Source organism: Anabrus simplex, chromosome 1, assembly GCF_040414725.1.
Source record: "Anabrus simplex isolate iqAnaSimp1 chromosome 1, ASM4041472v1, whole genome shotgun sequence".
Lineage (NCBI taxonomy): Eukaryota > Metazoa > Arthropoda > Insecta > Orthoptera > Tettigoniidae > Anabrus > Anabrus simplex.
In genome coordinates, this window is record NC_090265.1 from 401,947,835 (window position 1) to 401,963,673 (window position 15,839).

Genomic DNA, 15,839 nt, shown 5'->3' on the forward strand with positions numbered 1-15,839 from the left:
CTAGGCAGTTATAGCCTTTGATTTTGCTCACCACCATGATGATACAACTTCTGGGTTTCATTTTGACTTTACGGTATTTAAAAAATCTGAGTTAAATGAACAGGACAAATACTTTTTTTTCTTCACCCTATCACCAACCCTTCCAGATGTGATCAAGTGCCAAAGAAATTCTCTGAGATTTAGAAGAGCAGCCGAGTATTGAGCTCCACCAACTTGAAGCAGCCAAAGGAAGAGTTCTAAGAGTACAATTTATGAAATTTTGACCAAAGTACAGACAAAATTCATATTTTATTTTTATAGAAAGGTAATTTACCATTTACACAGCACAGTCAAAAGTGGTTAAAAATAGGGAAAGGCACCTTTAATTTCAGCTAGAATGAGAATATGGGAATATAAATTGAAATATAGATAAACATTTATTTTGAAGAATGATGCTCATTTTGCAGCCTTTAAGAGAACTAAATTTAATAAAATATTTATTTTACTGCCCACAGAAAGGAATTTGGGTCTGGAAGAGATGTTTACTACATAGTGTTTGGTTCAGTAAACTTCCAGGAGATGCTAAGAGTAGCTCTAAAAATTTCACAATTCCAGCCATACAGAGCTTCCAGGATATAAATTTACAGTACTTGATAGGGAATTGAAACCTTCCATAACTTACACCTTCCAAAAAACTAGGGGATCAATTTTTAATTTTTGACCTTCATAACTGTGAAATAAAAATCAAATATCTATAAAATTGATTAATATACACATTATAAAGTACTCCAATGTGATCAGATTTAGTCATCAGTCTGCAGCCAACACGTAGTTTGCTTGTCTTCTCAATACTGTAGTGTACAGAGTATTTTACATTGTAACTTCCAAAGTTTTCAAGATAATTGCATGATATTTTGTGTAGCTTCCTTTTCTATTGTTATCTACAATCTGAATCTCAATTGTTAGCTTCTGTTTAACAGGAAGTTTGTTATAAAAATTTTTCTGTTAAAAGAAAGTCATAATTATACATTTCTAACAAAAATATTTTTCTTCCTTATACAGTGCAAATATATAAGCTATTAACATTCAGGTTGTTAATCTGACTACTGGAATAATGATTTAGTGCAAATTTTGCAATTATAATTCAGTTTCAGTTGCTTTCTGACTTGTATATCTCCTCCCTCGGTCTTCAAAGAGGTTTGTCTTCAAGCTGAGCTCCTCGTCAATGTTGAGATAGCAAGGGTTGGAGGCTGTGTGAGGCTTCCAAATCGAGGAATCACAACTTTTTAAAATTACATTATTCATTTCTCTGCTGTTTTGAAGAACAATTTTCGAATATACGGCACATTGAATTTCATTGTGATAAGGATTAAAAAATTGGAGGATTAAAATGTATAAAATGATCTAATTTTCAATGGCAGAAGGTGTATATGCTGTCTTAAAAACAATACTCAAAAATGATATGTCCTGTGGGTTGTACTTTCTGTGGCCCATTCAGTTTCAGTTGCTTTCTGACTTGTATATCTCCTCCCAGAAGGTCATTCGGTCTTCAAAGAGGTTTGTCTTCAAGCTGAGCTCCTCGTCAATGTTGAGATAGCAAGGGTTGGAGGCTGTGTGAGGCTTCCAAATGACTGGCACCAGGTCTGTCACTTCAGGAGTAGGATTACTGGAACATGAAAGAACAACACTCAGTCTGACATCAGAATTAGAAAATAGTCAACTTCAGTGGTACAGGAACTGTGTCTAACACATGCTAGGCATAACTGTTACATGAATCAAAAGACTGACTGAGCACTGGGTATTCATGTCATTTGTTAGGTCATCAGCCCAAAGGCTGACTGGATCCTCAACAAGGAACACCAAATGTTATGTGGCTATAGGGAAACCACATAAACCAGCAAAAGACCCAACATGTAACATATTAGGCAAATGAGGATTGAGGTTAGTTTTCCATTGCTTTCCTCAATGGTTCAGAAAGTACTATTACAACACAACTGTAACACCTTTCATAACACTCAGATGCATTACTCAGCACCATTCATAATATCTCGGGCTGATGACCTTCGATGTTAGGCCCCTTAAAACAACAAGCATCATCATCAAGCATAATATCTCAATAGCTTCCATACTCTCACAGCCATATGAGACTGGGGCTTCAGTGGAAGCTACATTTTGCCCTGGCTTGTATTAAGGGACAGGTGCAAAAATACTGCAACCATCAAGAAACAGCAACAGATAGCAGTAGTGATACTGAAGCAAAACTGAACCTGAAGCATATATATAAACACATACAGTATTTCTTACTTAATCCAAATAATTCAGAGTGAACAAATTAATCAGTTCTGAAAGAAAACCACCAAAATTCAACCTGAAGCATATATATAAACACATACCAGTACAGTATTTCTTATTAATCCAAATAATTCAGAGTTAACAAATTAATCAGTTCTGAAAGAAAAGCACATGTCTCATAATACACAGAATGTGTGGAAGAAATTAGCATATGTCAGTTGGGTGGTTACAATTACAATAGTATGAAAAAGAATGTCCAGCTAATTAATACATATTTTATTGGTGTGATTATACAATCATCACCTGTGGTACTAGTTTCGACCTTAATCCAGATAATCTTTAGCCATGTATATCTAAAATTTACAAACTATTTATTGTGTCCTTGAAACAATTACAAAACATGATCTTAAAATCTAATGGTACATATATATTAAAATATTATGGTTATTCTATAAGGAACACGAGATAAAATTAAATTCTTAAGTAATAAAACTATGTCCAAATGATGTCACATTTAATTGTAAACATGTTGTGATTCATCTCATCAAGTATTTAAGTATTTAAGCTGAACCTTGATGAGTGCATTATATTGAAGTTGTTAATGTTTATATAGGCCTTATTAAGCAACTGAGACACCTGAAGAAAACTGAAGTAATAATGTGATAAGACCTTGTGAACAAATGGTATTGAAAATATGTATTGATTAAGTGGACATTCTTTTTCATACTATTGTAATTGTAATTGCGTATCAATACGGATCAGCATGAAGAACAGGGTTGTAGTCAAGGGTATACGTGGGTATATCCTGTATGCCCTCTGCTTAACTCCACTAATTAGAGTATACCTTTTGATTTCTTATGTATAACTTTTACTTTGGTTTCACCTCTCTGCCAGCTATGCTCGTAATCATGAACATCAAAGATGAGTAACATTATCAGCCATCACTTAATGCCATCACTATTCGTTGCATACGTCTCCAGCCTTATGTTGATTCTTGGGGTACCATATATTTTAAGGATACTAGGTTTGGGACCCTGACCTGGCTTTAGGCTAAGATTTATTTCAGCTGATGATGCTTGCGACAGTTAGGCGAGGCATGTCCCATCTTGCAACGCCTGTTGTAATGGTTATTTCCCAAATATAAGGAAAGATAAGTATTGGAAAGGTGGTGTTAACTATTATTCTTATTTTAATGTTCATAATAGTAGTTTTACTCGAGCTATAATCTTATCTGGCACTTCTTTGCGTCTCAGACATTCCCATATGTAGTTACGTAGTACATGATCATATGCCTTCTCAATATCCAAGAATATAACTATAACTGTTCTATTCTTATCCCAGTATTTTTCAGAGAGCATTCTTGTCGAAAAAATGAGGTCTGGCATTGATCTGTTCACTCTAAATCCATGCTGTTCTTCCTCAAATTTAGGTTCGACAAATTTTCTGATTTTTCTCTCCAGGATGGTCTCATATTTTTAACCCATGAGATAGAAGGGTTACCCCTCTATAGATGTTACACTTCTTTTGGCTGTATTTCTTAAATAGTGGAATAATCACTCCTTGTCTCCAGTCACTGGGGATTTCATTTTCTTCCCAAATTTTATTTAGTACTCTGTAAAACAATTGTATTCCAGGTTCTCCAAGTGCTTTGATCATGTCCACACTGAACTCATCCAATCCTGCAGACTTGTTGTTTTTCATTTTACATATAGTTGTCTCCACTTCCAGCCAGGTCAAACTTTCTACATTATAATTTATAGGGTTTAGAGGGTCATCTTGTGTGTCATCAGTTGTATTACAGTTCAGTAAGGGATTGAAATATCTACTGAACTCCTGTAATATTTCATTTTCATTTCTAGTTACTCTTCGTTTGGGAGCTCTACTGTGTTGATAGTATTATTATAATTTCTTTTGTTTTTAACAGTGCTATACAAGAGCTTCTTTTGTTTTTCTTGCCCTATTCTACTGGCACGATCTTCTTTGCATTTTCTTTTCTCATTGTCAACTATTCTTTTGACCTGTAATATTTTTTCTCTGTAAAATGATAGTTTATCCTTGATTTCACTTGGATTTCCTCACACAGGCATGGTACAAAGCTCTTCTTGTGCTATTTCTAGCTTTGACAGCAGCTTTTACATCCTCATTCCACCATGCTGCTCCTTTGGATTTTCTTATTTGGCTCTGCCTTCCACATATTCTCTCAGCTGTCTTCACCAATACTCTCCTTAGGTTAGCCCATTCCTCATTTGCAGATCTCAGATCATCTTTTGGTAACATCTTCCGAACACTTTCTGAAAACATTTCCTCGATCCTTGATTCAGAAAGTCTCCAAGTTTTTATCGTTGACTTTAGGAGGTCTCTCTTTGTGATATCTGCAACCAACAGCCTGTGGTCTCCATCCAAATTTTCACTAGGAATGACTGTAACTTCTTTTACAATCTTCCAAACTTCTTGGTCGGTGAGTATATAATCAATCACAATTCCATATTGATTGTCCCAACTATATCTTATGTGTGTCCCTTTTCTTGAACCAATTGTTACTTACAACCATATAAATCCTCGTACAAATATCTAGAAGATGTTCGCCCTCTGTCGTCCTAATCCCCATTTACATGAGGACCCAGGGAGGATTCATAGCCCATTCTGTCTGATCCAACCTCAGTATTAAAATCTCCCATTACTACCATATTTTCAAAATCCATATGTTCATCCAAGTTGAGCAGGAAGGTTTCTTTTCTTCATTTGAACATCCTGATTGTGGAGCATACACCTGGATTATATGATATTTGTCTCCTTTCCAATTTCCTGTCACTTTAGTTATTCTATCACTGAAAAATTCAATCTGGCTACAAACATCAATATCTTTATGAAGTATAAAGCTCACTCCATTTCTTGACTCCGAATTATTTCCAGACCAGCATAGTTTATAGTCTAGATCAGGGCCTCTCAGGGTGCATGCGCGGGGTGCATGCACTGCGCACGGTGCAAAGACGACTTCGCTTGGTTGACCAGAGTGCAGACCCCTCCACTCCTCTCTCCCCACACCTGTCTCACCCGTTCGGCCTGTCTCCGCGTTCCTCACCTTCAATGCTGTTTCTCCCCCACTGTGAAATGTTTACGTGTGGTGAGCGGAGACGCTCAGTTGTATGGGACAATGTTACCAGTGTTATTAAAAAAAATTAAAAAAGTGAATTAGAAATACACATACATGTTTGAGAGGAATGTAAACACAATTTTAAAAAATGCAGAACCCGTAACCACAATGAAAATGCTACAGTACTGGAACAAACCTCATTTGTGGCTATAGAATGCTCTTCTTCAAGATGACGTTTCCTATGATTTCACAATAATTTTCCGAATGTAGTCTGTTGTAGTGTCTTTCAGCAGACGATTTTCTTACGCACGTAATTATCGTCCCTATCGTCCCACAGATTAAGCATTTGGCGTTATCGTCACGACAAAAAAAAAAGTTCCCAGTTCGATTGAAATGGACTTTTGGAAGTCTTTGCTTTCTTCGAAACAGGTTGCTCCATTATTATGTTGTTGTCGTGCGCTTATCTATTTCACTGATAAACACGTCGTCTACCACCAAACGCTTCGTCGCTCTCAGCACACTACACCATCCGAGTCAAGCCGAGTTGAGGCGAAGCGTACCGATGCACAGTGCACAGAGCCTATGCACCTCGCTCTGCACGCGTGAGAGTTTGGGCGTTTGAGAGGCCCTGGTCTAGATGGAGGGGTCTTGTTCCTGTTGCCTTCCATTCGGTTTCACTCATCCTCCTTTCCATCATATCAATTATTTCTTCAGTTTTATTTGTCAGTGTTAGAATATTCAATGTTCCAATCCGGCAACTGGGTCTTGATTTGGATTTCGTAGCTGGTGAAGCTTAAAGCTGTAAGCTGTCATATCCACCTAGCTATTGTTGTCTTGGGTTCTTTGATCTGAGGCTCGTATTTGTCTTGGAAGTGATTGCAGTTACTCTCCAACTGATTTGCTAGGCCTAACGTTAGAGAAGATTTTCTGTCAGGGTTATCTCCCTTAGCCTTTAACAGTCCCCTGCTACATCTGCAAGGCAGTAGCTTTCTATTGAATTTATGTGTTGTTTCCTATACAAGGGCTTCAACAAGCCCCCTAAGGGTAAACTCCTCTACCCATAGCCATTAGTTCCCTTAGTTTGTCAGGTTTCGTAACGGCTGCCCAACCCTCAGCCAGACAGTCGCTGGTAGTACCATCTACTGTCGCATACGGCAGCAGGATGTACCTGACCTGACAAGAATACATCTTTACTATAACCCCTAAATACCCCCATAACCATGTGAACAGATCTGTAACCTTTATTTATTGGTATCCCATTTATGTGATTACATTAACACATAGGTACTTTCACCCCGTCAATGCAGTAATTCAAATTGAGAGGACTCTTTGTGAAACACACAATGTGAATTTTCACCCTGTTTTTCACCATACTATATTACTGTATATGAACACACATATGTGCCAAATTACACTGAAAGAAGGTGCCACAATATAAATTTCTGATTCAGAATGAAGATTACTTAAGTCAGCTGCCTCATATCATGTTTCTCAATATCAGAAGGAGCATGTTTGAATTCTTTTGCTTTTTTTTCTTTCTTCCTTTTTTTAGTGATTCTGACTAGAATAGTTTGTAGATTTAATCATGTTATAAGACCTCTTAAATCCACAGATGAGGTTACAACATGTTCATGGGACTTTAAAAAAACAGGATAGAAATGAAGAAAATGTATTAAATGAGCCCTAAGTTTTGGAATACCTTCAAGCACCAAAATCTCATTTCTGGTGTTTGGGCCATTTATCAGCAAATATTAGAGAGGGCTCTCCCTTTTATAGGAGAAGACGGCTGGACAGCGTAGATGGTAAAGGCAAGCCCACTTCATTTAGAAGGATGTGGGTTCTGTTCCCTGTCAGGAAGTCGAGAAATTTAGAAATGAGACTTTCACTTCTGGGGAAAACATGGTCCTAGAATTTATTTCAAATTTATATGAGGAAAATGTCACAATATAAAATGTTGCCCTTACCCTGTCTTGGCGAAATCACTGTACATCTTCAACAGACGAGCCCGAGTAATCGCTTCTGGAGAATCAGGAGGCACCACGGGATCCGCGAATTTGGACACAACAATGTGAACAAAGTCGTCTGCATGAGTGGCTCCTAATAAAGAAAAGCATAAGTTACAGAACATTCATAATGTACTAATAGCCATTTCCCAACCAGTTATATTTTAGGTTTTTATAGGTGTTAGGGAACATTTTGTATTACATCCTTATGTAGAAATCTTGTGTGATGAAATTTATTAGCAACATGTAATCTCTGTTACTCGATCCTGAGAACCCTTAAATCTCAAGATATCTCCACTATGATATACAGTAGGTATTATCTTGTGTCCAGTGTAAGAACTGGCTAAGTAAAAAACATTTTAATCTATAGTAGTGCAGCTAATAAATTAACTCTCTCTTTGTTGGAAGTTTTTCCTCAGTCCATTGACTAGATACAGTACCTTAGTCCCCTATGCGTAACGTATAACTTATTTACTACTAAACAGATTGAGAAACTCAAATGTGTGTTGAGAAACATAGATTTGAGCAGTAATTTCCTCTCATCTTTATTCCAATTTAGATACTACATCATGGTCAACCCACAGTGGTTTCCTTTCACCACATACTACATTTCTTCCAAATATTCATTGTATGACAATTCATTACTAGTGGATAAAGCCGAAAATTGAGTTCTACAATGTGTATGCCTCATTAGCCACTTGTTCTGTTGATATACACTTTTTTTTTTTGCTATTAGCTTTACGTCGCACCGACACAGATAGGTCTCATTGTGACGATTGGACAGGAAAGGGCTAGGACTGGGAAGGAAGCAGCCGTGGCCTTAATTAAGGTACAGCCCCAGCATTTGACTCGTGTGAAAATGGGAAACCACGGAAAACTGTCTTCAGGGCTGCCGACAGTTGGGTTTGAACCCACTATCTCCTGAATACTGGATACTGGCCGCACTTAAGCGACTGCAGCCATCGAGCTCGGTGATGTACATTTATAGAAAACTAGCAATTACCTGTGGCTTCGCGGCTAACCATGCAACATAGAACTGTACATGTGAGAAACAGTCTTCTCTTGAGTCAAAAAACTAAATACATGTTTCTTTACTTTTAAAGGAGATTCCAAATACCTATTCTCACATTTGTAATATCTTCAGTATTTGAGGTATACGTAAGTATCCCCATGAAAAGTATTCAACCCTTTGATCAGACCTCCCCCACCCCCAACCCAACCCACCCCCACTCCAAGCCCCATTTAAGTGTAATTTCCGAAAAGAAAAGTACATGTTTCTTTATTTTTAAAGGAGATCGCAAGAACCAATTTTCATGTCTGTAACATTTTCAGTTTTTAAGATATAAGTATCCTCATAAAAATAATTCAACTATTTTTCACTTCTTTTCACTCCCTGTTAAGTGCTTTCTCCAAAAACGAAAAGGTACATGTTCCTGTATTTTTAAAGGACTTTCCAAATATCAAGTTTCTTGCCTCTAACATGTTAAGTTTTTGGCATATAATGTAGATATACCAGTACTCATTTTAAAAATTCACCTGCTTTTCCAATTCCTTTCAACCCCTTAACTGGATATACCGGTACTCATTTTGAAAATTCACCCACTTTTCCAATTCCTTTCAGCCCCTTAACTGGATTTTCCAAAAACAATAAAATACATGTTTCATTATTTTTAAAGGACATTCCAAATACCAGTTTTCATATCTGTACGTCTGTAACACCTTCAGTTTTTGAGATAAATGTATACTCATAAAAAAATCAACTTCTTCTTCTTCACTTGTTTCCACCCCTCTCCCGCCTTACGTGGACTTTCCAAAAACAAAAAATACGTGTTTCTTTATTTTGAAAGAAATTCAAAATACAAACTTTCACGTCTGTAACAGCTTCAGTTTTTCAGACAAAGTATCCTCGAAACATATTTCAACTCCTTATTTTCTTATTTTCAACCCCACGCCCCTTGCGTCGTTTTTCCGAAAAAACAAAGACATGTTTCTTTATTTTTAAAGGAGATTCCAAAGACTAATTTTCACGTCTGTAACATTTTCATTTTTCGAGACATATTGTAAATATTCTCATAAACGCCATTCAACTCCTTTTCACCCCCCCCCCCGCCTTTCTACCCGTTAAGCTGATTCCCCCTCCCCAAAGTGCGTGTTTATTTTAAAGGAGATGCAAATACCAATTTTCAGGTCTTTAACATCTTTAGTTTTTGAGATATAAGTATCCTCATACAAAGAATTCAACTAATTTTTCAATTCATTCACCCCCCTTAAGTGGATTTTACGAAGACAAAATAACACGTGTTTCTTTACTTTAAAGAAGATTCAAAACACAAATGTTCATGCCTCTAACATCTTCAGCTTTTGAGATATAAGTATCCTCATACAAAGAATTCAACTAATTTTTCAATTAATTCACCCCCTTAAGTGGTTTTTCAAAGACCATTACGTGTTTCTTTACTTTGAAAGAAAACTCCAAGTACAAATTTTCATGTCTATAACATCTTCAGTTTTTGAGATATAAGTATCCTCATGAAAATAATTCAACTCCTTTTCCACTCCACCCCCGCCCGTTAAGTTGGTTTCACCCACCCAAAAATTGCGCTTTCCTTTATTTTACAAGGAGATTCTAAATACCAATTTCCACGTCTGTATCCTTCAGTTTTGAGATATAAGTTTCTCCAGAAAAATTTTATTGTTTTCACTTCCTTTCACACTCCCCACTTACGTGAATTCTCCAAAAAAAAAAAAAAAAAAAAAAAAAGTACCCTTTTCTTTAAAAGAGCTTCCAAATACGAATTCATCTCCATTTTCATCCCCCCTACCAATCTCCCCGAAATGCGTGTTTCTTTATTTTTAAAGGAGATTCCAAATACCAGTTTTCACGTTTGTAACATCTTCAGATTTTTTGGTATAAATAATCATACAAATAATTCAACTAATTTTTCATTTCTTTCACCCCTACTCCCCGTTAAGGGTTTTTCCGAAAAAAAAAGAATACGTGTTTCCTTATTTTTAAATGAGATTCCAAATACCAATGTTCACGTCTGCAACAAGTTAATTTTTTGAGATATGTTATAGATATGCTAATTTTAATAATTCACCAATATTTCGGTTCCCCTTAAGTGGATTTTCCGAAAGAAATATTTGTTTCTTTACTTTTACAGGAAATTCCAAATACCAGTTTTCGAATCTGTAATATATTACCTGTCTAAGATAATTTGCAGATATAGCCTTTTTTTAAATTCATCCCGTTTGTCACTCCTGTTCACTCCCTATTCATCGGATTATCCAAAAACACAAAAATACGTGTTTATTTTCAAAGGAGATTCCAAATACCAATTTACATGTTTGTAACAGCTTCAGTTTTTGAGATATAAGTCACCTCATAAAAGGTGTTCAACCTCTTTTCCCCCATTTTTCACCCCCTTAGTGGGATTTTCCAAAAACAAAAAAATACGCGTTTCTTTATTTTCACAGTAGATTCCAAATACATATTTTCATGTCTGTAACATCTTCAGTTTTTGTGATATAAATCTCATCATAAAAGGTGTTCAACCCCTTTTTCCCCCATTTTTACTCCCCTTAATGGGATTTTCCGAAAACAAAATAACACATGCTTATTTTAATGGATATTCCAAATACCAATTTTTACGTCTGTACACTTTTAAGTTTTTGAGATACGTATATCCTCATTTAAAAAATTCAACCCCCCTTTTCACCCCCTTAGCGCCGGATATCCAAAAATCCTCCCTTAGTGAGCACCTACATTGTAATACGAATGTATCCCCAAAATTTCATATCTTTATATCCAGTAGTTTTGGTTCGGCGATGATGAATCAGTCAGTCAGGACAAGTTATCTTGTATAATTACTAGCAATTACCCCCGGCTTCGCTCGCGTGGATTTCGTAATTTGACCAAAGTAATCGTTCCTCGGCATTGCAGTAAGACATTATCTGAAAAATCCTGAAGTATAAAAACTCATCCAAAAAGTGAGTTTCATTTACCCTAGAAATTGTAAACCCTGTTTGTGATATTACCTTTTGGGGCTAAGACGACCGTGCGACATAGAACTGTACATGTGAGAAACAGTCTTCTCTCAAGTCGAAAAAGTAAATAGATGTTTATTTATTTTTAAAGGAGATTCCAAATACCTATTCCCACATCTGTAACATCTTCAGTTTTTGAGATATACATAAGTATCCCCATAAAAAGAATTCAAACCCTTGATCAGTTCTCTCCCACCCTCACCCCCATCTAAGTGTATTTTCCGAAAACAAAAATACATATTTATTTTTAAAGGAGATTCCAAATACCAATTTTCACGTCTGTAACATCTTCAGTTTTTATGATATAAGTATCCTCATAAAAATTTAACTATTTTTCACTTCTTTTCACCCCATGTTAAGTGTTTTCTTCGAAAACAAAAAGGTACAGTTTCCTTTTTTAAGGACTTTCCAAATACCAAGTTTCTTGTCTCTAACATGTTAAGTTTTTGACATATAATCTAGATATACCGGTACTCATTTTAAAAATTCAGCCGCTTTTCCAGTGTTCTTTTCAGCCCTTTAACTGGATTTTTCGAAAACAAAAAAATACCAGTTTTCATGCCTGTACATCTGTAACACCTTAAGTTTTTGAGATGAATGTATACTCATAAGAATAATTCAACTTCTTCTTCTTCACTTCTTTCCACATCCCTCCCGCCTTAAGTGGACTTTCCGAAAACAAAAAATACGTGTTTCTTTATTTTGAAAGGAAATTCAAAATACCAACTTTCACGTCTGTAACAGCTTCAATTTTTAAGATAAAGTATACTCACAAACATGTTTCAACTCCTTACTTACTTATTTTCAACCCCACATCCCTTACATCGATTTTCGAAAAACAACAAATGCGTGTTTCTTCATTTTTAAAGGAGATTCCAAATACTAATTTTCACGTCTGTAACATCTTCAGTTTTTGAGTTATAAGTATACTCATAAAAGTAATTCAACTCCTTTTCACCCCACCCCCCAATTTTCTGCCCACTTTGTTGATTCCCCCCTCCCCAAAAGTGCGTGTTTCTGTATTTTTAAAGGAGATTCCAGCTACCAATTTTCACGTCTTTAACATCTTTATCTTTTGAGATATAAGTATACTCATACAAAGAATTCAAATATTTTTTCAGTTCATTCACCCCCCTTAAGTGGATTTTCCGAAGATAAAAGGACACGTGTTTCTTTATTTTCAAAGAAGAATACAAATACAAATGTTCATGCCTTTAACATCTTCAGTTTTTGAGATATAAGTATCCTCATAAAAAGAATTCAACTCTTTTTTCGCCCCATCCCGTTAAGTTGATTCTCCCCTCCAAAAAATGCGTGTTTATTTATTTTTTAAAGAGTTTTAACGTTTAGCCCTTTGGTATATATACATACATTATCATACAACAATTCATCTAATTTTTTAATTCTTTCACCCCCTCCCCCCGTTAAGGGCTTTTTCAGAAAACCAAAGGATACGTGTTTTCTTCTTTTTAATGGAGATTCCAAATACCAATTTTTACGTCTGTAACATGTTAAGTTTTTGAGATATACTGTAGATATGCTAATTTTAAAAATTCACACCCTTTTTCAGTTCCCCTTAATAGGATTTCCGTAAAAATGTTGATGTTTCTTTACTTTTACAGGAAATTCCAAATACCAGTTTTAATATCTGTAATATGTTACGTGTTTGAGATAATTTTCAATTATCGTCTTTTTAAAAATTCACCTCCTATGTCACTCCCTTTCACCCCCTATTCATCGGATTATCCAAAAACACAAAAAAACATGTTTCATTACTTTCAAAGGATATTCCAAATTTCAATTTTCATGTATGTAACATCTTCAGTTTTTGACATATAAGTCTCCTCATAAAAGGTGTTCAACCCCTTTTCCCCCATTTTGCACCCTCTTAATAGGATTTTCCGAAAACAAAAAATGCGTGTTTCTTTATTTTTAAAGGAGATTCCAAATACTAATGTTTATTAGGTCTGTAAACTTTTAAGTTTTTGAAATATAGATATAATAATTTTAAAAATTCACACCCCTTTTCATCCCCTTAACGACGGAATATCCAAAAATCCTCCCTTAGCGCGCACCTACATGTTAATATTAATGTATCCCCAAAATTTCATTTCTTTATGTCCAGTATTTTTGGCTCGGTGATGATGAGTCAGTCAGTCAGTCAGTCAGTCAGTCAGTCAGTCAGTCAGTCAGTCAAAACAAGTTATTTTATATATATAGACTAGCAAGATACCCGTGCTTCGCTACAGTATTATACTGAAATTTATAATTGAATGCTTAACGTTTTATATATAATCCGCCGTAATTCGCGATCTGATTCGCTTTTTGAGAGAATCCGCCAAAATTCGCGATCTGACTCGTTTTCTGAGAGCTTACGGCAAAGTTCCTCCCATTTTTCAATCTTTCTTTCCAGCAATCGATTTCCTCCTCCCCGGGCTAGGTCCAGGTATTCCACCCGGTTAGTTGGGTCCCTAAATCTTTGCCATCTTTTCCTATAAGCATTTTCAATATGGATCAAAACCTTGAGGAGAACCAGCGTGGTGTCGTCTTGGGTGCCTTGACGGTACTGAACCCGCGGCTGGACTGCATCCGTTTCCAGCCCCGTCCACACATTTTGACGACGGTCCAGAACATTATTATTATTATTATTATTATTATTATTATTATTATTATTATTATTATTATTATTATTATTATTATTATTATTATTATTATTATTATTGACCCCCAGCAAGATGCAAGGCGGCTACTTGGCGGTAAATTACATCTGCTGTCATTGTCATTGCTGAAAATGACACCAGCACCATTGTCGCGCGTAGGCAAGTGCGCGGGATTTCTGGCAATACTAATGATATACCTCCGTGCATTATTGACCTTATTATAGGGGTGAACAATTGCACGGTCAATTTCATTCCTATCGTTTATTTCAAATGTATTTAAATGTTTATTTATATGCCAGAAGAATCTACTGTGATCTTAAAGTTCTCCAAAGGAAAAGATGGCTCCTGAAAACGAACCTAGGAAAGATTAAAAATTCGGTTTATGATCAGAATAAGTACATATGAACAGTAAAATCATTTAGTCTCAACTTCTTTTTTCATCCCACCACCGTTAAGTTGATTTAAGCCCCCCCCCCTTAAAAAGAAGGCGTGTTTGTTTATGTTTAAAGAAGATTCCAGATACCAATGTTCACGTCTGTTAGCTTTCAAAGTATTCCCATAAAAGGAATTCACTTTCTTTCACTTCCTTCCACATTCCCCCACCCCCTTAAGTGAACTTTCTGGTAAAAAATACCTGTTTCTTTAATAGTAAAGGATCTACTAAATACCAATTATCACGACTCTAACATCTTCAGTTTTTGAGATATGTGTCCTCATAAAAGGAATTCAATTCCTTTTCACCCCCGCCCCCCAAGATGATTTCCCTCCCAAAACGTGTTTTTCTTTGTATTTAAAGGAGATCCAAATACCAGTTTTCACGTCTGTAAGAACTTTAGTTTCTATTAGATGTAAATGTCCTCAAAAATTAATTCAATTAATTTTTCATTTTTTCACATTCCCCCTCCCTTCATTGGATTTTTCGAGAATACGTGTAATTGTATCTTCATACAAATAATATAACTAATTTTTCAACCCCCCCCCCCATTTAAATGGATTTCCGAAAACAAAAATTTGTATTTCTTTGTTTTAAAAGGAGATTCCAAATACCAAATTTCACGTCTGTAACATCTTCAGTTTTTGACATGTCAGTATCCTAATTAAAAGAATTCAACCCCATTTTCAATAACTTTTACCCCCCACCCCACCCTAGTGGTTTTTCCGAAAACAAAAAATCATGTTTCTTTTTGAATAGAGATAAATATACCATTTTTCACTTCTGTAACATGTTATGTTTTTGAAATATACTGCAGAAATACTCATTTTAAAATTTCACCCACATTTTAGTTCCCCTTAAGTGGAGTATCCAAAAACAAATCACCTATGTTTCTTCACTTTTACAGGAGATTCCAAATACCAATTTTTACGTCTGTAACATTTTACGTTTCTGAGATATACTGTAGATATATTATTTCTAAAAATTCACCCCAATTTGTCACATCTGTGTTAACCCCATTAATTGGATTTTCCAAAAACAAAAAACAAAAAATGTTTCTTCATTTTTAAAAGAGATCCCAAATACCAGTTTTCAGGTCTGTTTATGAGGTATAAGTATCCTGATTAAAGGCATTCAACCCATTTTTCACCCTTTTTCATCCCTTCTATTGGGATTTTCCAAAAACAAAAAATACATGTTTCTTTATTTTTAAAGGAGATTTTAAATACTTTTACATCTGCAAACTTTTAAAGTTTTGAGATGTAGATACACTCATTTTAAAAATTCACCCCCTTTTCACACCCCCATTAATTGGATTTTCCAAAAGCAAA

The 15,839-nt window shown here is 35.5% G+C and overlaps 1 protein-coding gene across 1 annotated transcript in view; it reads right to left on the reverse strand.

Moving 5' to 3' along the window:
• Nucleotides 1–1,250: 1,250 nt before the first annotated feature.
• LOC137496924 (esterase FE4-like) overlaps nt 1,251–15,839 on the reverse strand; it is a 135,193-nt gene continuing 120,604 nt past the window's right edge. The window contains exons 10-11 of the mRNA XM_068224989.1: nt 7,330–7,462; nt 1,251–1,645 (exon numbers count right to left, since the gene is read on the reverse strand). Coding sequence (XP_068081090.1) covers nt 1,480–1,645; nt 7,330–7,462 — 299 coding nt within the window. The 3' untranslated portion in view covers nt 1,251–1,479. The remainder of the gene's footprint in view (nt 1,646–7,329; nt 7,463–15,839) is intronic.